Source organism: Silurus meridionalis, chromosome 2, assembly GCF_014805685.1.
Source record: "Silurus meridionalis isolate SWU-2019-XX chromosome 2, ASM1480568v1, whole genome shotgun sequence".
In the NCBI taxonomy this organism is placed as follows: domain Eukaryota; kingdom Metazoa; phylum Chordata; class Actinopteri; order Siluriformes; family Siluridae; genus Silurus; species Silurus meridionalis.
The window spans coordinates 33,572,793-33,594,509 of NC_060885.1; the positions used below are offsets into that span (position 1 = coordinate 33,572,793).

Genomic DNA, 21,717 nt, shown 5'->3' on the forward strand with positions numbered 1-21,717 from the left:
AATTTCAGAAAAATCCAAAGTTCTGAGAGTTTTGTGCCGATTGTTCATGCAGGAATCTGGGGCTGATTTTTACAGTAATACCGTCTAGAGAATTCTACAGAAAAAGAGGTTTTGCTATTTTATTATTGACAACCTCTGGGAGGTATTTACATCTACAGCATTAAAGACTTACAACTGAGCAGTTCAGGGTTAAGAGCCTTGCTTAAGGGTCCAGCAGTGGCAGCTTGGTTTTAACTTTTGACCTTCTTGGCCAATGTACAATATCTTAAGCACTGAGCCGCCACCTCCAGCTCTCAATTCTGTATTGTTTTTTCGTGGCAAAATAAAATACAATGAACCAAAACATGGTTAATTTATGGGTCAAGTAACAAGAAAAAAACTTATATGGTCTTCCTGGTGCCTCGATTGTTTTTGTGGGCAAGTTTGAAGATAACTCCTGGAACTAGAACATTATTTTCTATAAACATTTTTGTGAATTATGAACATCTCAGCATGCATTGTAAGGTCTTTGAATGGGTGCTATCTGGTGCACAGGATGGTGTCTGAATATCTCTTTCTCTTTCAAATACTCCTCATGTCATGGCCATGGTATGGAACATCCTGTAGGAAAAAGGTTAATGTTCTTTTTTGGCAACTTTGAAACCCTTTGTACTATGTGACATTTGGTGGACCAGTGACTCCAGCCAGGTGGTTCTTTATACCTCCTGTATTCCACTCTGAAGTATACTCCAGATCAGGTCAAAGTGGCTTGTGGTCACATGGAAAACTTGGTGTAGATGCAATTACAATTCTAGGACTAGAAAATCTGTACACTTTCTTACAGAACACCACTTTCTAGCCAGATTTTTATTAACTTTTTTCACCAGCCAGCATATTTCTGGGTGACCGAGTGCAAAGCTTGCATGTACAGTGATTTTTTCCCTCCCCCTTGTTCGCCTGAGAGAGCCTGGCCCAGTCATGGAATCCAATATGTTTTGTGTCTTTCTTTGGATTGGAGAATGGCATGGTAATACTGTATGACAGAGTAATGCTGTCCATCTGTCTGTAAGTTACTCTACAATTGTTGCATTGTGTCATTCATCACATGCCCAGTGTAGATCTCAGAGAGGGGCAGTGATGGTAGAAATGTGTTCGATGAATCTGGAGTAGTAATGCGCCATGGCATGAAGGCTTCTGATTTTAAGACCTTGCTGACTTAGTGAATCACTTATCTTGGCTCCTGCTGAAATCTCATCTGCTGAGAAAATGAAGCCAAGGCACTCAAGATGTGTTTTTTATTCAGCTCTCATTTGTTTCTGTTGAAACTCTGGTTGTTGTTTGAAGAGCTTTCTGAGTTTTAACAGCTTTGTGCTTTGCCTCTTTCGGATTTCACTGAGGTTCTAGACATTCTCGTATATATCGGAGATTCAGGAGCACATTGGCAGCAGGACAGATAATATTCAGGTGTTTACCCTGCCTCAGATTATGATGAATGAAGAACGTCTGATTAGTTAGTCCCAAGTGTGTGATGTCAATCAATGCTGGGTTTTTATAACAGAACATCTCTGAGAACATTCTGCTGTGGGTGTGCACTACAGTGTTGATGACAAACAAATGCGAATAATTCAGAGCTGATATTGTGTGTGTTGCAAATACCAGATAAACGTCTTTTTGCAGACTGTGCTGTTCGTTAAGGAAAGAGTCCTTGCCAGGAATCTGCTGCGCAGGCGTCCTTTTGCACGAGTGACAGACTTTGGCACAACGATTCAGATTTCCAGAAGCTTTACAACGTCTGCCGTTAGCTGGGCAACTGGTTTGTGTGTACTTTTCCTCCACAGCGTCTGCATTGTGTGTTCGGTGTCCATGTGTTGAAATGCTTGTTAGTAGATTAGAAGCGCTCAGCTGGATTTAAGTGCATTCCTTTTAGTGAATAAGCACACAAAAAAATCTGAAGGTTGTGAGTTTATTTCTCAGTACCACCAAGCTGCCACTGTGGGGCCCTAAAGCAGGGCCCTTAACCCTCAACTCCTCAGTTGTCACAAATCAGATAATTATAAGTCATTGTGGATAAGGGCTTTTTCCAAATACTATACATGTAAATTCAGGTAGCACTCAGATGAGCATGGGTTCTTTTGAGTCTGGTTCATTTTATAAAACTTTATAACGTCCTTATTTTTGAACTTGGGTTCAAGTCTGTGTTGAAAATCTGAACCAATGCAGTGGTGAATGCATCGCATTGTTGATGATTAATTGGTTAGTTTATCTGCTGCATTTGTACACGTCTGCAAATACACACATTCTGATATCTGAGTTATTTTTTTATATAAACTAAGAACAACGGTCAAGGGTAAAGGGACACATTGCACTTAGTCAAGTTTATTTTAGGGGAATTAATCAGAGTGGTACATTCTAAACACTGATCAACAAACGGTGATAAGAAGACTAGACTTACACAAGCAAAGGAACATGGATAGTGTCAAAGAAATGAAAATAGAAAAAAAAGGGACTACTCTAGGCTGTATTTTTGGAAGCCAACCTGACTAACAAACAGCAACAAACTAGCTGACTACACTAACCCAGGGCAACTAGCAGACAGGGCAACTAGCGGACCGGGCAACTAGCGGACCGGGCAACTAGCGGACAGTTCTCTCCCTCCTTTTCCTTCTTCCCCAGCAGGGCTTCAGGTTGCTAATTTTAAACTGTAGGCTCCGCCTCCTCTGGTCAGGCTCTTGCTCTTCATTGGTCCTTTTTTCCCAGGCCTCCACTACAATTAACAGGTGCTTTCACCACTATTACAGTAGAAAGCCGAAGACAGAGCCAACACAAGGGGGTGTGGGAAAATAGAAAAAAACTGAAAACAGCACAGACACAAAAATTTTCCACTGCTCAAGAGGACCACCTTGAACATCTCACACTTTTTATATTTACACCATTTGTCAGACTCCCTCTTATCCAGAGCGACTTACATTTATCTAATTCATACAACAGAGCACCTGTGGGGTTAAGAGTCTTGTGTAGGGGCCCCAGAGCGCTAGCTTGTTGTGACTGGGATTTGAACTCACGAATAGCTTCATAATTAGTTTGCTGATAATTAGCCTGGCCCATGGCAGCATGTTTGACATGTAGATCTGATCGATGTCTTAAATGCATTCTAAGGGTTGCAATCACTAATATGTATCAATACAGTTCCATATTAATATCTTTACACAAGGCAGGGTTAGAGTTAAGACATCGAAACGCTTCATTAAATAATAATAATTTAATTGATCAAACAGCAAGCAACAGCAAAAAAAATTAAATATAATGCAATCCAGATCAGGCCAAGAACTTTAGTTCATATTTAAAAACATGAAAAATCAGATGGCATTGACTATGAACGTGGCATGGTGGTTGATGCCAGGTGGGCTGGTTTGAGTTTCTCAGAAAATGCTGATCTGATGTGATTTTTTGCTCACAGTTTACAGATTTTTGCAGAGTTTACAGGAAAAGAAAATCCAATCCAATAAGCAGGCAGAAATACCTTGTTTATCAGAAAGGTCTGAGGAGAACGTCTCAGGGGTTCGGAGAAAAGATTGTGATTAATAAAATAGCCACCTTTCACAGGTGTAGTGAGGAGAACAGCAACTCATGGAGCGCAACATGCCAAACATGGTGGTGAAAGGAATGGAATGCGACAGCAAGAGACCACATTAGATTTCAGTCCTATCATCTGAGGAATCTGTGGGCACAGGATTACAAAAAATAGACTGGATCAGTATTTGCCAACAAGATACAGAAATCCATGAACCCGTGAGCTCAAATCCTTGTGCCAACATTTCAAGCAGGTCTGATGATGGAAGGAATTGACCCCATAAAATCAATCAAGCTTTGTTTTGAATGCCAAAGTCTGTCTGATTATCGCTGATCATGTGCCTCCTTTTATTCAGAATGTACCAATTTTATAATGCCTACTTCCAAAACAAGATAAAGTAGTAATACTATTAAGAAGATTTTAATTTGGAATGTACATGTTTAGTGCCTATAAGTTTCTCATAATTCTATCACTAATGAGCGAACAGGTGGCCACTGTGGCAATTAAAAACTCTCAAGAAGAAACCTTGAAAGGAACCAGACTCAAAAGGAACCCATCCTCAACATCAACACCGAATGTCCATTCATTACAGTCCCATCATTGATGAGGTGCATCGTTCAGTGATGGACGCTTAAATGCAAACTGTGAATTCTCCTGATCCATTGTAGCAAACTGTTGATATTAATCACAGTCCAAAGTTTTCGAGTTGCTCATTAACGCCATGGAGAGATCAGCACCAACATGCATGGCATAGTCAAGGACAGTGAGATTACACATTTTCCCCACATTTGTGCATCTGGAGTGAGGTTTTGTGAATTGTAAATATGAATATGTTTTCATTTAAATATAGATATTAAACTAATAAAATGGACATCTCATTGTTTAGGGTGAGACTGGATTACCAGGACCAAAGGGAGCAAAAGGCACCCCAGGAGACAATGTAAGTCTATATGAGCTTTCAGCAATTACATTGAACCCCCTCCTGTATTTATTACATTTCAATCCTAGTAAAAGTCTCAATTATTGTAATGTTTGCTTGAGGAAAAATGCTAAATAACAGTGTCCTCCACAGGGTGAGATGGGTTTGCCTGGAATACCTGGTCCATCTGGATTACCTGGACCTAAGGTCAGAAAGCATGTTTTCAACCTGATATTACACACAACATTTTCTATTATTATTTATTTTTTTACTCATATACTTTCATTCTTTCATTAGGGTAGTAAAGGAGACACTGGTATGCAGGGTCAACCAGGGCTACCTGGGCAACAGGTAAAATATTATTTAATATTTTTGTAGATTTAAAGGCTGTTTATACACATAAATGAGTGTGTAAATACTATTTAAGATTTTAATATATATAACAATTATTATTATTATTATTATTATTATTATTATTATGTAGGGTCAATCTGGTGAACCTGGCAACCCAGGACAGACAGGACATCCTGGAATGCCTGGTATAGAAGGATCTAAGGTATGTTCAATAATTACACAGTAACTCTATCAACTCTATTAACTTTTAAACTATTTCTAAAAAATATTTTTCCAATATTTAACCGCCGTAAAGTTTTAAAATGGATTCATTTTATTCATAAATTTTTATAGTACATTTTTTGTTACTTGATACACACAGAAAAAATGCTACTTATTTTGCTCTGTTAAAGTTTTCCTGCGAGCATTGAACTCTCCATGCCAAGTCTTACTGAAGAAAACTAGTAAAAGTAACAAGCTGCAAGCTGCAAACAAGACCCCAGGGGCCAATTCACATGATTCACTATAACTGTTGCCAAGCAAAAGGAAAACAGAGCTTGCGATTTGTTCTTCTACCTGTGATGTATACGTGTTATGATCACGGATGGTAGTGGCTGTAGGAAGAAAGGTCTAGATTAATAAACTAAAATAATATGAGACAAATCTGGTAAGGATTATTCAATATTTGGAGAAAAACTAGCAATTATCAGGATTAGATTTAATCATGATTACAGTATTGTTGTACCTTCTGACTAGTAGGTGGAGCTGTCAGGTGCTGAAGTCATCGTCCTGAAGATGCCAATCAACATTTGTGTCATTGTTCAAGGTGATGTAGGGAAGTGATTGGACATAATTTGTAGGAGGTTTTGGAAAAATATTTTTAACCAAGATGGCTGACAGGAAGTACACGTGCATTTCAGAGGCAGGTGTTTATTCATCTCAGCATAGTCCAAGGTGTTAAAGAAAAGACAAACTTTAAATTTAACACAAATTCTTTAAATGGTATGAGGAAAAGTCTTTACATTGTTACAGTTCTTGACCACAAGGTGGCACAGTCACAAAACGTCTCATGTAAATATGGGGCATGTTCTAAGTGGTTGCAAAGCCTCAGATCATGGCTCTTAATGTGCCTACTACGTATTGTGTCGATGTACAAAGTCGCTGCTGAGATAAAGCCTTACGTCCTGTTTGGTGGCATGGTTGGACGATGTGTTGGGCCATGATGGGGTAAAAGATCATGAAGAAATTTAAGTAGAACTAATCTTGGCCCAGGGGGAGTTAGGCCCTGGGGTGCATGGATGGAAATACAAATTGAAATATGGTTCAAAGTTTATGATTAACAAGTACTTTGAAATTAGACCAAAATGAACCCAACAGTGCAGCTACAACTTTGGCCAAACGAGTGAGCCAAATTTCACAACTTTCTACCACATGGTTCTATGGGCTTTAACAGACAGACTAAACTGGAAAAAGAAGAAGAAGAAGAAAATGCAAAAGAACAAAAGAGCATTTATGCACCTTCTGTGCTTGGCCCCCTAAAAACATGGCTGAATTATTAAACCAGGCACCATGACTTTTATCGAGCAATTATATATATATATATATATATATATAATTTTAGATATTAATAGAAATGTAGAGAATGAAATGTTTAAAAAATGAGCTACTTAGAAGCATCCAAACTGGTTTGGGCCTTTCTTCCCTTAAACCAGAGAGAAAAAAATGAAAATTCTTCCAGATTTGACCTGGAGGAATAAAGACAAACCTCAAACGATTAACAAACAAAACGACTTAAAAAGAACTCAGAGTTCAACCATAATCAAAATACTCATCTTCAATACAAAACTCGAATCTACATAATAATGAGTTAAAAAATAAACATAAAAACAACAAAAATTTAACACCCAAAAGCTAAAATGTGCGATTCAGAGGCAGGGATTCGGTGTGATTAACTGAAATTAAAATTATTTAGAGTAAAATTATTTCGAGAAATGATTGTGGTCTCAGAGCCAATTTCGCAGAATTGCGGTTCTGAAACCCTCTCGGCTTTTGTTTCCAGTAGACGTACCTGATACAAACTACCTCCATATGCCATCATGGTTTAGATTTAGAGCCACAATGTGCTATGAGGAAGTGTCCCGTGAAACTCTAAAGGAGAACTTTACAAATCAAAAGGCTCTCTGTTTACAGAGAAGGCAACTGAAATACGTAGCTGCATCCTGGACTTGACTCATACTCAGTAACTCATTAGACCATATTTGAATCTGAGTTATTACTTGACTTCTCGTGGCAAGTCTGGGATGACCTGTTTGGGAGCGATAAATTCCCCTTGACTGTAACTTTGGCAGTGAAGATAACTGGCCTTCTTTTCAGACTCCATGCCAGAAGACATTTAAAAGACATTTTGAACTTTAATAGATTCAGGACCCAATAAAGCGGTTCACTGATGCTCTAATGTACACAAAATTATCCCAAAGACATCAGGAAAAGCGAATCATAATCCAGGTTCATTGACAGAGTTAAAACCTGTAAAAAAATAATCATTATCGTGCTTTAATCATCACCCAACAAAGCTGCAGAGCACAAGACAAATGTCCATTAAGCAAAGCCATTATTTGTTCTCTGGTGGTGTGATGGGCAGCATCATGGGCTCTGCTGTAGAACATCCCTGGTTCAATAATATCTTTAGATTTTAGATCTTTTTCATCAGAGAGATAAGGAAAGAATTAAAGCCCTATAGAAAAAGTGAGACTTGAACCCACAACCTTTAACACATTGATCCTTTAAGACTGACATCAGCTGCTCTCTTTTTTGTGGGTGTTTTGTTTTTTTTACTATCAGACAGAAAATGTCAATGAAATAAAGTAATTTTTGTTCTAAATAAAGAAGAAGAGACAGTATAACCAGCCAGAAATGAGCCAAGAACCACTGCTTTTGTCCACAAGGTCTTATCCCACTAAGCCATTAGGGCTGGAAGTTTTTTTTTTTTTTGAGGCTTTATCTGTTCTTTATCCCAGGGGTGGCTGATGTTTTCCACAAAGGGCCGGTGTGGGTGCAGATCAATTTAGCGGAAGTAGCAAATGGCAGATAGATGGCAAGTAGATGATGCTTTGCATGTTAGATGCATGTTACTGTAACTTTTAAACTGTAGGTTGCGCAAAAAACAAGATTTGTTGCATATCCTCTGGTTCTGACTTACCAAGTTTTGTGTCATTATGCAAAGATGTTGCAGAAATACAGCCACACTTTTATTTAGTGGTTTTGCTGTCAAATTTAAATAGAAACTATTGCAATCATTTCGATAACGTTTGTGACAGTTACTCTGTAGATTTCAAATTAGGGGTATATCTTATTAGGTGGAAATTACCCTGGTGTTGGACTTGAGCATTGGCAGGATTTGGTGCAAATTTGTGCAAATTCTTGAACACCATCCCCAATCAGTGTGTTCGACTTTTTCCATATGATACGACAAATAAAATAACAACAATGTTTCTACACATCTTCTGTGATTGGACAATTAATGAAATGACCACTGCTGCTTAATAGTGGTACATTTGCACATGACACCCTTTTATTTTGTGTGTAAATTAGAAGCAACCTACTGTACTGCTGCAGATGCATGTTGTTCTGCTACTTTTGAACTGCCAGTGTAGTTCCATCAGATTTATTTTACACTTCAAGTGATTCCTGGATTCATTTTTTTACTGGATCTCGGAGCACCTTTGCACCTTAGCATGGAGTTTTTATATGATAAGACTTATACTCGTCAACACATTGCCATCACTACTAAATTTGCATTTGCTTTTTATTCTCAAGCTTTTTGATGGCCCCTGACCCTTTACAGGAACATTATAGTTCACTCCAAGTTCATTTAGATGGTGCAGTTTGTGAAATAAGCTTTAGTTAAAGTCTAACTCCAGATTGTTCCCCAGATGGCTAGGATTTATTTTCTATTTTGCTCAACAACACGGTTGGCATTAAAGCTTAAAATAAAATGTGCAAGATTGTTAAGAAAAGAATTCTGTGATGTGTCTGTGGAGGTTTTTCTGGCTCCAGGATACAGGTGGCAGGTTTACACACAAAGAAACCGGATTTATTTTCACTATTTTAAAGATATTTGACACTACAGTGAGCATGTTCATTTTCCTTAAGCTAAAACATCATTTCTTATAAAACCAGAGAGATTTATTGCATTTAAACATATCAGATCTCAATCCTTGATGCCCATCTGCTACAGGCGCCGATTGCTGGAATATTGCTGCGATTATATTACCTTTATCCGCTTGTTCATGATGATCTGCTTATCATCTTTTTATCTTTCGCCAGGGTGAAATCGGAGCTCCAGGTGAAAGAGGGCAAGCGGTACGGGCGCCATTTCAAATTTCAATATAAAATGCAACTTTTTTTAATAATGATATTTATTTATATTATTATATCTTTTCTCTTTAAAATGTGTATGTAATAAAAAAACATTTCACAAATATTATTCTAGATGTGCTATTCTATTTAGTTATACATTATATATTTCAATATATATCATTTATCTTATCCCTCCTCTATCCTGTATAAAATATTCTTTCATTTCAATTCATCAGGGATTGAAAGGTGACAAAGGAGATCTGGGAAAACCTGGTCCTAACGTAAGCTTGATATTTCACACTTATACTTGTACATAATCTCTTTTGTATGTGACATTATTCTGCATTTCAGTAGTTACAGCTGGACTTATACACATAAGATTAATATAAAAAAGCATTGGCATTATCAGCGATAATTTTAAGGTATTCAACAAAAGTCTAAGACACGAGCTGAACATGCAAAAGGAACTGCCTCATTTTGTGCCATGAGAAAACCCTGGCTGTTTTGTTTGTTAATTACTGATAATAAGACAATCAAGTTAATCCCCGGCTCCAGTAGCAGGAAAATTACCAGTCTGGGAATGACTGATCATTAGAGGACTGTGTTCTGAAAAAAACTATTAAGAAGTTACAGCCCTTCGCCTTGGGCCTTTAAAAACAGCGTCTAATCTGATGTTGAAAGGTGAGAATGCGGTAAAACCCTTTACATTACGTAAGAGAACACCAGTGTAAATCTCCACATAATGATACTAAAAGGACATTGTAGTCCGATTTACAAAAGACATACAAAAGCCTGTTGTGCAGAACGAAGGGCAAAGTCAGCACTGCTTATGGATTATTGCTAAATAACCTCTAAATTTGATCTTGACCAGGGTTTAACTGGGCTGACAGGACAAAAAGGAGAGGTGAGTTAAGGTTTAGAGTAATTTCATTTAATTGCATGCTGTTCAGATTTATAATATTCGATTCAATAAAAAACTTCTGGATTAAATTTCAATCCCAGTTTTCCCAGCTTGAACTAGCACCAGTTTAACACCTGGTAGCTGCATGTCATTAACTACGCTGTTTATAGAGTGTGTGAATATATATATAGAGGAACATTTGTATAGTAATATACATATTCTGCTACTGGTATAAACAAATAATCCTTCTTTATACATAAGTAGTCATATAAAAAAAACCTGATTTTTGTCTGTATGTTGAACGAATGAAAACTTTCCGACCGTTATTTTGCTGAGGCTGTGCTTGTGTGCATGTCAGAAAGGGACAACAGGAGAGTCTGGACAGAGGGGACAGATAGGTCACCAGGGACAACCGGGTCTGCCAGGTCAACCAGGTCCTCCTGGGCCCATCGGGCAGATGGGGGTCATTGGGCAAACTGGGCCACCTGGACCTGAAGGACGACCTGTAAGTATTATAGAATTGTTTCTAAACAAACATTTTGTGCAAACAGATAAAATCTGTACCATGAGGAAAATATTAGTGCCACTAACTAGTCAATAAGAAGATCTGACCTCCTGAGCACTAAAACCTTTGGTAGCTGTTCTACAACTTGCAAAAGTTCAGTCGTTGAAGAACTACTGTAATCTTACTGGTTTTCTTGATATTGTCTGAGAAATTTTCAAGATCTGACAGCATGCTCTCACATCAGATTGAGAAAGTCTAATTCAAATTCACAGAACCATTCGTTTGCTTACATATTTTTGTTAGAAGTCAAGCTCTACTACCCTACGGCAGCCTCCTACACGAAGAGCACTGCTCTACTGAATTTCAAAGGTCTCTTTCACATTATCACATGCTGCAGAAGCCAAGGTTTTTTGCCATCTTTGAGGAGAAGGATGGCTCAGCTGACTCCATTGTTCCCTTTGAAAAAACGAGCCAGAGGCAGCTTTTAACTAGTGATTATAGGGTGGATACCCAAAGCATTCCAGAAAGGGTTATCACACCTTTTCAGGGCAGGTTTTATAGAGGTATGGCCTGATGATTCAAATACTGCTTTACACCATAGGAAGGAATTCTCAGCTTAGTTTGCAGAAGGTCTGGTCACAATGAAAACATTTCTAAATAAAAGATCAGTTGACAGAAGACAAATCCTAACTAAGGCTTCAGAACCAGTATATTGCCTCTGAGACAAACTTCTTTGATGGTCCTTGTTGAAATAGAAACAAAAGCAGCTGTTTGTTTGTTCATTTCCTTTTGGCACACATCTGCCCACAGAATGAGAAGAAACACCAAGAAATATTCAATAACTTTAAGCATGCTAATGAAGTGACTTCTGACCATAGACACCAAGTGCATAAAGACCTTCCATCATCATTATGACTGAAGTGGATAGACTTTAATAGATCCCACTTTTTCTGCTGAATTATTCAAGATTTATTTTTGGCCATCAGCAACAGCTGATTCAGCTATATTCCCTATTGCATATAAAATGTAGTCAAAAAGTTTTAGACCAAATAATTGAAGAATTAAAAAAAAAATCAAAATACACTTTTTTTTTAAACATTTTTTTTACATTTTAAATCAAAGAAATACAATTTTCAAGATCTTGACTGTTCAGTAGGATCATCAAAATGTATGATAATGTTGATCACAGTTGATGTCACTATACAGTATACACAGTATACTTCAAGTCTCTTCTCTGTTCTGGCACCGAGGTGGTGGAATGAACTTCCCCTAGGTGTCCGAACAGCGATGGTTGAAGACCTTCATCTTTCTGAAACACTTAAATAAGCACTTTCCAAGTTTGCTTCGTAAAAATCAAGAGTTATAGTCTGATTTATATGAAGTTTGTAATTTAGCGTATCAGTGTAGATTTATTCAAAGCACTTTTGTACGTTGCTCTGGACACGGGCGTCTGCTTAATGCTGCAAATGTAGATGTCATCGAAATTTAATGAATTTGTCCAAAAGGTGTTCATGATTTTCAATCCTTATAGATTTTGTAACTTCGCATTGACTTTCTTTGACATTTGCAAATACAGTACATTAGCTCCAAAGGAAATATGAATGAGTTCTATTGAGATGGACCCAAAAAGATACCTTCAACCCTTGGAACCTTAAAGAACCTGTAGATATTAAAAACCCACCTAATAACAACCCTGTTCCACCAATAGAATATTTATTCCTGGCACTCAATCCAGTGCTGTGCAATCTCAGCTCCAGAGCAGTAAATATGTTAATGCCACTGAAGAACAAGATCCATATTGCATTAAAAATAAATGCAGGATTAATACACTTGACTGTCACGTCCAGATAACTAACAGAAAACCTGCAACTCTTTGCACCCAACATACAGAAATTCACCAAACCCCTGCATGGGTTTTACAGCAAACTGGAAAATGCTTGGTAGGGAAATGAACCAAACACTTGATTTCTATCAAGTCAAAGCTCAGAAAGGCATTGAAATCTTCTGACATGTCTGTCTGCCACCCTCTACCAGTGCCAGAACATCTGCTGCTGGAGGAAATAGTCTTCTTACAGCGATTTACACTCGTTTTAATGAACAAAGGATCCAGTCAGCAAAAATATGTAAACACAATCCTACAAAGTGCATCGACAGCCTCTAGCATTTGCTACATCTGGGTCCAAAGATAAAAACTCCACCCTTGTGCAAGCCACACAAAGAGGCCAGGATGTAAACAGACTGTGTTTCATGTAAAAATTTCCCGTCACACGAGTTCACCTGGTGCTCAAGATGTTTGCTCACACCTTTCATTTGGATCTGGATGTTTGAATGGGTGCAGTACTGCTCTGGGAAAGGGATCATGTAAAGGAAATATTATTCACACCGTTAGCCAATCAGAAGCAAGCTCCCAGGTTTCATAACAAATGTGCAACAAGACTATTAAAATGATAAAAATGATTGTCAAAACATTTGTCATTGCTAAGTTTTGTCTTGAACTACAATCCTGCAGGGAAGAGAGTTGTCTGAGCAACGCATTCAGCAGATCTGCAGAGAAGTCCTTCGATGTGAGTATTTGTGATCAAACCCAAGAAAAGAAAAAAAAGCACACCGAAGTACATTTACGAATGGAAAATTGTATAAAAGTATGTCACATCATGTGGTGGCATCTCACCTACAGCAGACTAACTACATGTGTCATGAGCTAGCTGTTACCTGCTATTAGGAATGGCAGTTCTGGTTTCATTTGTCTTTCCCTCATGGCAGACGTAATTCTTTGATTTGCAGCAGAGATTCCCTCACTTCTTCTTAGTACCCAACACAGTCAGCAGAGAAGTTGCGAACACTGCCACTCAAGGCCAGGACATCCTGGACCAGCAGGACCAAGAGGTCCACAGGGTTCCAGAGGTTTTCCAGGAGCACCAGGATCAAATGGAATGCAGGGACACAGAGGTTTACCTGGACGGCCTGGAATTCCAGGCATGAAAGGTAACAGGAGTGTAATTGTTAAGCTTAAAGATCACATAACAGCACGCACACTTACAGTTAATGTAGTCAACAGAACAGTGGAAAAGTCTGATGCAATAGACGCTAATCTAGACGCTAGGTTCTAACGGACGTCTAGGCTCAGTGGCTTTCCGTAGAGTTGAATAATGTGCATATAAGACACAGGTCTCAGTCGGAACGTTTTTAAATCTATGTATAGTTGAAAATGTCAAAATTTGACCTTGTGAAGGGTTTTCCCAGGCCTGCACTCATTACTGCTAAAAAGGAAGTTTGTGCTCATTAAGCAAGTTGAGACATTTTACAATGACCTTGGAACAGTCGAGGGTTAACAATCTTGGTCAAAGGCCCAACAGTAACTTTCTGGTGGTCCTGGGAAAACGTAGAACTTTCAGCCCCTAGTGCATAAGCTTGAGTATAGCTTAAATAGATGCATTAGCAGGCCACGCCCCTTTCGCTAATAATAAATGACCAGAGGTGGAAAGAGTAATGAAATACAGTAATACAGTAATGCTTAAATGTCATGCAGCATCAGCATTGTGCATTCAGAGGTTCGCCCCCTGTTAAATTCCATTCCTGGTGCTAACCAACAATAGCAACGTCACGCAGTGACGCAACGCAACAGTACAACAATTTTGTAATTGTAAATTTACGTAATCTTTTTATATAGAGAAAATGTTATAATCTACTTTCCACCTCTGTAAAAGACTCGATTCGAAGCAGCGTATTAGTACAGTAGCTCGGTAGGATAAAGTGTCGCATTTCTGATCGGAAGGTCATAAGTTCAAATCCCAGTACCATTAAGCTGCCACTAATGGGCCCTTGAGCAAGGCCCTTAACCCTCACCTATTCGGCTGTATAAATGCGATATATCTGTAAGTTACTCTGGATCGGGGCTTCTGCCAAATGCTGTATTAAAATGTCAGAGAAGAGATTTCAGCGCAGGCTTTTCGGGGGGTATTTTCCAGGTGATCCGGGAGAAAAGGGCGAAAAAGGAAATCAAGGACGATCCGGAATTGGAGATCCAGGTCAACCGGGACTTCAAGGCAAGGACATTAATATACACACTGTACAAGAAATAAAATGATGAGTATTGAATTGTATTTGTGGAGTGACTATTGTGTAAAATATTTTTAAGGAATTGAAATAATGTGTTTATGATATTAAATAATGTGGAAACAGTACAGGGAGCAGTGTTTCAATAGACAAGGACAGTTTTTATTCCATTTAATCCATTTAAGATGTATATTTTTAAATGGTTGTATTTTTTCTCTTTTAGGTCCGATGGGTCCCCCAGGTGTCAGCAATCCTGGTCACCCAGGTGCCCCCGGGATGCCTGGACGGGACGGGGAAGAGGGGAAGAAGGGATATCCGGGACAACCTGGGCCGCCAGGTGTGTGTCATCCGTCTATGTGTTACGGTGCAGTTTTAAGAAGGGACCCTTTTTTTAAGGGGCCAAATTATTGAAACAGAACCGGAGGAACCGGGCCAGTCTGGATTTGGTGCTCAGAGAATGAGAGAAAAAGTTAACAGACAACCTTTTTACGATCTCAGGACAATCATATTTTGAAGGGTGTCTCTAAGGCATGGAGACAGGAAGTACCTCTAATAGTGTAAATAGTGAAATGCATCTCTGTGTGTATGGATCAAGGCACGATTTCACAACATCACCAACTGTCCTCATTCCCTTTCTCTCATAAACCTTAACGGATGCAGAACCAGAAGTTTCTTTAATATACATCAGACAAACGGTAGCATCAAGTGAACACATAGCGCTACTCATTTCCTGACTCTCTAGCACCCTCCAGAGGATGTCTCTAGCTTTTCATCCATCCCATAGGATTTTTTTTAGTTTGTTTTGTTTTTTCTTTATTTAATGTTCTTGATATTTGAGTAGTTAACCTACATTCTGTACATTATCAGACTTCTGAGGTCATTTTTTTTTTTATTCTATAGTTTAAATATGAACCATAAGCCTGCATGCTGAAAATTTACTTTCTGCTAACTGCTAATATGTTGAATGATCCTTCATTGCTTGCCTCGATCATCGGAGATCAATTATAGCCCAAGAGCATATTATTATTATTATTATTATTATTATTATTATTATTGATTACAAATGTGAGCCCTGTATAAAGCAGTTGTGATGTTCTTAGGCACCGTTTCTGATTTTCTTTCTCTTTTTAACATCTAAAACACTTCAAGTGACTGTTTTCAATGTCTTAAAAAGGAAAAAAGAAAAAAGAAGGATAACTTCATTGTCAAATGTTCTTGCTTTGTTGTGTGTTTTAGTGATTCTCAATTTCTTGTTGATAATAAGAATAAAAACTCCCTTTTTTTATTACATTCGCAGTCATTTCTTTGACAATAATCCTATAACTGCTATACAATGCTCTTATAACAGACCATGTTGAAGTTGAAGTCTGTATATTAATGATGAATCCATTATCACTATCAGAAATTCTCATTCTCATGTTGGAATAAAGTTTTTCACTTCAAATATTCACCTACAAAACACTGCATTTAACACTGAACTGTTGCTTATTGAATTAAACACCGTAATTGGATAATACACTTCACAGTATAAGACACAGCAAAAGGTCATCTCCTAAATGAGCCTGAAAAAACAACCTTCTCGTCGCCTGGTGTATAGAAAATAATTCTGTCGCTGAACCTTCATAAAACAAACAAAAGGTGGTTGAGAAGGTTATAAGCTTTAAGGATTTTCGTAAGCTTTTTTATAAGCTTTTGGGCATTTGGAGGAATTTGGACATGAGATATTGGAGGTCTTCAGCTGAATCACATGAACGCTTTACTTCCAGAACTGATCAGTGGGGAAAACATTCATATCAATTAATAATGTACTGGAAGAAGGCTTCGAGACTTTCAAAGGAGACCCAGTGAACTTCCACAATCGAGTCTAGAGAACCCCATGTAGAAAGCATCCTCACAGGGAGCATTATGATCTGGTATCGCTCTGAATTTAGTTGCAAAAAGAGAGAATAATGAGAAATATGTATGTGAGCGCTACAGAATAAAGTCTGCATCATTCAAGCTGTGGTTTTGTTACTGTTCCTGGATCTTGCAGACTTTCAGAGTCTGAAACATCTATTGGTTTTGGTTTCACACTGTGCACAAGCAAAGGAAAATGTAATCATCATATAAAGAAATAGTCGTTCACCTTTATCTTCATGGGTTCAAATCCAATCCAGAACATATGACATTGCTCTGTCCTGAGTCATGACATGAGTCAGTTTGGCACGTCCAAGTTAAAAACACTGTATAATATAGATCTGTTTAGGTCATGGTTTCTGCAGTGGGGTTAATTCAAGGTCAAAGGAAACACTTAAGCATAAACTTGAATTGCACTCATGCATGGTTCCAATATTTCTATAGTTTTGTTTACAATCGACAATGTCTCAAAGCAGCTTTACAGAACTTAAGAATTAAAGTGAATGATGTGTATTTATCCCTGATGATGAAGCTTGGAGACGGGAAGATGCAGATTTCTGAAAGAGCCATACGTTAGAAGTCAGAAGAAGCGTAAGTGATGATGTGATTGATTTGCTGTCTGTCTGAATCCAAAAAATTGAAAGCAAACTATCTGTACCATCATGAATCCTTTTCTTTCCGCTGCAACGTATGGCATTGTAATAGGAGTGAATCTTTATATGTATCTTTAATGTATCGTATTGTTGGCTGTGCATCGAGAATCGCATTATCCTCAGTTATGGAAATACTTAATGCACATTAATAAACCCTCCTAAAGTAGTCAAAAATAGGTTTTTAAACCAAACAGAGCTGATCGAAGCAGCACACTGCAGTACCCCCCTGTCCACTAGAGGGCTCAGTATCCCAAACTTGAGTTATTCTTGTTACTTATCACAAACACCTGTTGCTCATTTCCTCTTTGCCTCTTTAAACACCTGTCTCTAATACTCTTTGCACAGGCTTGTAATTTACCCTGTAAGCCTGAGCCTTAATATTTTGTGTTTTGGTTTAAGCACTGCTCTTTAACTACCTGGAATGTTTCCTCTTTATATGTGTCTGTTTTTGTCCTGGAAGATTTGTTTCACTAAGTCTAATGCAGCTTACATTACAGAAGGTGACAGCTAATAAGACAACAATTAGTTAGTAAGACGTTTGGAGCCCTGAGCTCTGTTCTCACAGTGGAGCAGGTGCAGGATCTTATTATCATAAAGACCATTCGATGGCTGGCTGAGAGGATTTGCAGGGACCAAGATTATGTGTTGATGTCATGTCTCATTTCTGAGCACCAGTAAGCATTGGAACAATAGAACCATGTTAATCACTGTCTGGAGTGAACACTAGGACCTTGTGGTCATCAGATATAGCCTGAGGAAGATGGTGATCCACGTCATGGGGCAGTATTGGTAATTACCTGCTTCCTATGAGGACATTTACAGCTTTCCTAAAATAAGAGAGGAGGTTTAAAGAGTTTCTTCAACAGTCAGACATCTTTGGTCTGCTTCCAAGTAGGAGTCTGATGGAGCTACAGAAATATGTCACCCATTAACACCTGCATGTCACATGTGACTGGTTGCTCACAGCTGTTGCCACTGGTCGTCCCTGATTAGCAAATATATTTAAATCTCCCCCCTTAGGTTTCTCCAATAATTAGTTGTTTCCTTGCTTATTTTGCTTGTTGCTTTCTTGTCATATTAGTTTTTTTTTTTTTGTATGTTTGAACTTTAATAAATGAACCTGCCCGTGCTTCTGCTTCTCGCTTTCATTATCTGACACTGTTCCACATTTCAAAATGTTTTTACCTGGACGTTTATACTGAATCTAATACCATAATGTTATACAGACATGATTTTCCATAATACTGACCTACACATTTCCTTTGTACAACATTCAAATAAAAATAAAAAAAACTGGGCTTTATTTATGAATAGAGAACCAACGAAAATCCCGCTGGAGTTTGGAAAAGCACATCTAAGAAGATCTGCTACACTCAACCAACCCTTCATCACTATGAGAACACCATCCACTCAGTAAAGCACCGAGATTGTAGCACCATATTAACAATTCAGATATGATGTTCAAAGTTTAAGACACTTCTAATAACCAACTTGATACTTTGTCCTGGACCTGCTTTGATTGGTGCTTAGTATTCATATTCGTTTAAAGTTTGCTTAAGTATACATTTTCCACACTCTGGGAACTGTAAAGAATGTTTTTATTGAAACTCCATATGACTTAGTATTTAACTTCTGAAGACAATTAGATCGCAGTTAGTCACAAGCATCGGCGCATCGGCATTAAAAGTCAACGATGTGATGCATCGATGTAAAAAATTGTGCATCGGAAACAAGTTGGCATTTGGATCACGATGCATCGTTTGTAACATATCTGCACAAAACTATTTATTTATATAAAATGATTAGTGGATGCGCTGAACTTTTATTATTTAGAATGACCAATAATTTGTGACCAATATTTTAAATGTAGATTGATAACAATCACTAAACTGTTTCTCAAGCACGTCTTTAAAGTCACATAACATATACTGTAGATTAACATGGCAGAGGTAGAGCTGCAACTTCCTGGAGACAGAACAGGAAAAAAAACGTTTTGTTGTATTGAATAATTTTTCTTTCTTTTTTACTGCAGGCGTGTGTGTGAAAGGGCCATGAAGGCACTTCAGTAAATTGATGGTTTGCTGCCTGAATTATCAGCACCATATTGAATTGCAGAGCACCAAATTTTTGGATACCAGTCCACATAACAACTGATGTACATACTGGATGGCTTGGTAAGTTCAAAGCTGATGATTCCTTTAGCAATGAACACCACAATCCGCAATCTGGAATTTCACCTGGAAGAGGCAAAAGGAAAAAGTCTGACAGAGATAATGAGCACACTCATGTGGTATCTCCAGAAGAACAATATTTGCTAAGATTATTCGAGTATCATTTCCAGCAAGTTGGTGATGATGGTCCTCTAGAATCTTATCCTTGGAATATCCAGAAGATCTGACCACATTTGAACAAAAAAAATGGAACTTGTCCAGAATACAATCCATCATTGCAAGTTTTAGCCTGTTGTGCATCCAAAAACTAGACCAGATCTCCAAGATCCTTCTGTTGGCCAACCATACTGCAGTGCAATTGTCCACATCCTGCACCCCCATGCTCTTATGTGACACAATCTAAGAATACCACACCACTTAGTACTTACTAGCAAACACAGTGTTCAGATTAAATCAACCATCACGAAGACTCCAGTTGGCCAGAGAAGACTTTTATAGGGGGAGGGTTAAGATGCAGAAAATGATCAAATGATACAAATAATGTGAGTTGAAGGGGAGAAGACTCTGGACAAGTTTGCTCATCCAAGCTGGCAAGGAACTCGGAAGGAACCTTCACAGTTATCTGGCATATCCCTGGTGTGGTGTGGTGTGTACTGGGAGAGTCATGGCTCGGCGCTCTGCCAGTCTCCACAGCTGTACTTCACTTCAATGTGATTGCAATTACAGCTACTGATAAGTACCACAGATTTCAGATGTTGTTCATTGCAACTGGACACCAACCAGCTAACCTGCTTCCTGAAGTTTCAGACAATAGATTGAATTTTCCATCATTTTAAACTGAACACTACCGTGTTCCATGTACCATTTTCTACCATTGTATTGTTTCATTGTATATTAAGTCTGACATTGACTGTTAAACAAACAAATACAAAAACAAACCTTGCGAACCAAACGAAAGATAAAAACATCTACTGCTTTCTCTTCATGCAGTAATGAAAATTTGTAAAATGAATCTGATATTTGTGCAGCTTTCGGCCACAATCCTGGTTTAATAAAATTTCTGGTTGTAATATGGTGGAAAAGAAAAACATAAGAATCTCCAGCAGAAGAACAGGTGTTATGCTCATAGGGGTTTGTATTGTCTGAGAATTGGCTGAGCGCAACATTCAGAACAATAACATATAGAAAATGTTTAATAAGACTTGTCAAAGAAGCGATGCCTCCAGGGGTTTAGGGGGGTTGTTATTGAGATCCGAGCACATTTAAAGCTAACACACATTTAGGCTTTCTAAACATTAAAACCTTAAAATAAAACACATGCTCCAAAATATGACTCAGTTCTGAAATCGTCAAGCTGTTGGATATTTACCATGAATTTTTTTTTTTTTTTTTTGTAATTTTCTGAAAAAGCATTACACTTATTACTTATACATGGACATAAATCTTTTAATACATTGTAAAAAATCAGATTTCTATTACAGAACCTCCAACTTTATCATCACCATATTATAGTATCATTATTTTCTATTATTATTATATTGAATGATCAGTGTTTACAGCACTACCACTAATCACTAATCAGGGTTTAAAATGTTCAATAGTTTCCACCAAAATTATTCAATTCTCACGGAATAAGGAATAATATACAGTAAAACCCACCACTGAAAGATTCCATTTTATATTTAATTCATAAAGTGTTTATAAATTAATTTTAGAATAACATAAATTTAGAATAATAAACTCTTGGCAGAAATCAATACCCCCAAGTTCAACAGCCCCAGTTTACCTGATGTCCTAATATACACCATATCGCCAAATGTTTGTGAACACCTGACCATCTCATCTTTGTGTTTGCTAAACTTCCCATTCCAGATTCACTCTCCCCATTTCCTGTTATAGTAAAATCCACTCTTCAGGGAAGGCGTTCCGCTAGATTTCAGAGCATTGTTATGGGGATTTGCCCGTTCAACCACAAGAGCGTTAGTGAGGCCAGGCGTTCCAGATAAGGTCAGGGCTCTGCGAGGACCACTTGAGTTCTCCAACACCATCCTGATCATGCTGGAACATGTTTGGGCTCAGCCCTTTAGTCTCACTGAAGAACAATTGTACAGCAAACAAAGACATTCTATAGACCACTGTAGCAATGTGGCACCGGTTTGGGCAAGTCAAGCCACAAACCATTGGTCATATAACCTAGTTTAATCCATACACAAGGTTTATAATGGAAGGTGCCACCTCAGCAAGATCAGAAAAGGACCTCCATAATCTTTGGGTGGTGTCTTCATGTTCATAGTCTGCATTTTTTGGGATAAAAATCAAGCATGATTCTAATCACACAGAATGGAACGTACGTGCATGAACTAAACCTCAACCT

At 38.1% G+C, this 21,717-nt stretch overlaps 1 protein-coding gene across 6 annotated transcripts in view; it reads left to right on the forward strand.

Annotated features, from left to right (window-relative positions):
- The window catches only part of col21a1 (collagen, type XXI, alpha 1), a 39,668-nt gene extending 23,767 nt beyond the window's left edge, over positions 1–15,901 (forward strand). For 4 of the 6 annotated variants that reach the window (XM_046868351.1, XM_046868358.1, XM_046868367.1 and 1 more), the window contains 12 exons: positions 4,437–4,490; positions 4,623–4,676; positions 4,767–4,820; positions 4,954–5,025; positions 9,129–9,164; positions 9,398–9,442; positions 10,033–10,065; positions 10,421–10,567; positions 13,077–13,131; positions 13,352–13,552; positions 14,536–14,613; positions 14,847–15,901. In XM_046868351.1, coding sequence (XP_046724307.1) covers positions 4,437–4,490; positions 4,623–4,676; positions 4,767–4,820; positions 4,954–5,025; positions 9,129–9,164; positions 9,398–9,442; positions 10,033–10,065; positions 10,421–10,567; positions 13,077–13,131; positions 13,352–13,552; positions 14,536–14,613; positions 14,847–15,034 — 1,017 coding nt within the window. In that variant the 3' untranslated portion in view covers positions 15,035–15,901. Of the gene's footprint in view, positions 1–4,436; positions 4,491–4,622; positions 4,677–4,766; positions 4,821–4,953; positions 5,026–9,128; positions 9,165–9,397; positions 9,443–10,032; positions 10,066–10,420; positions 10,568–13,076; positions 13,132–13,351; positions 13,553–14,535; positions 14,614–14,846 lie in introns of those variants that run through there. The other 2 variants (XM_046868383.1, XR_006928039.1) reach the window with 2 other exon arrangements.
- The last annotated feature ends 5,816 nt before the right edge of the window (positions 15,902–21,717 follow it).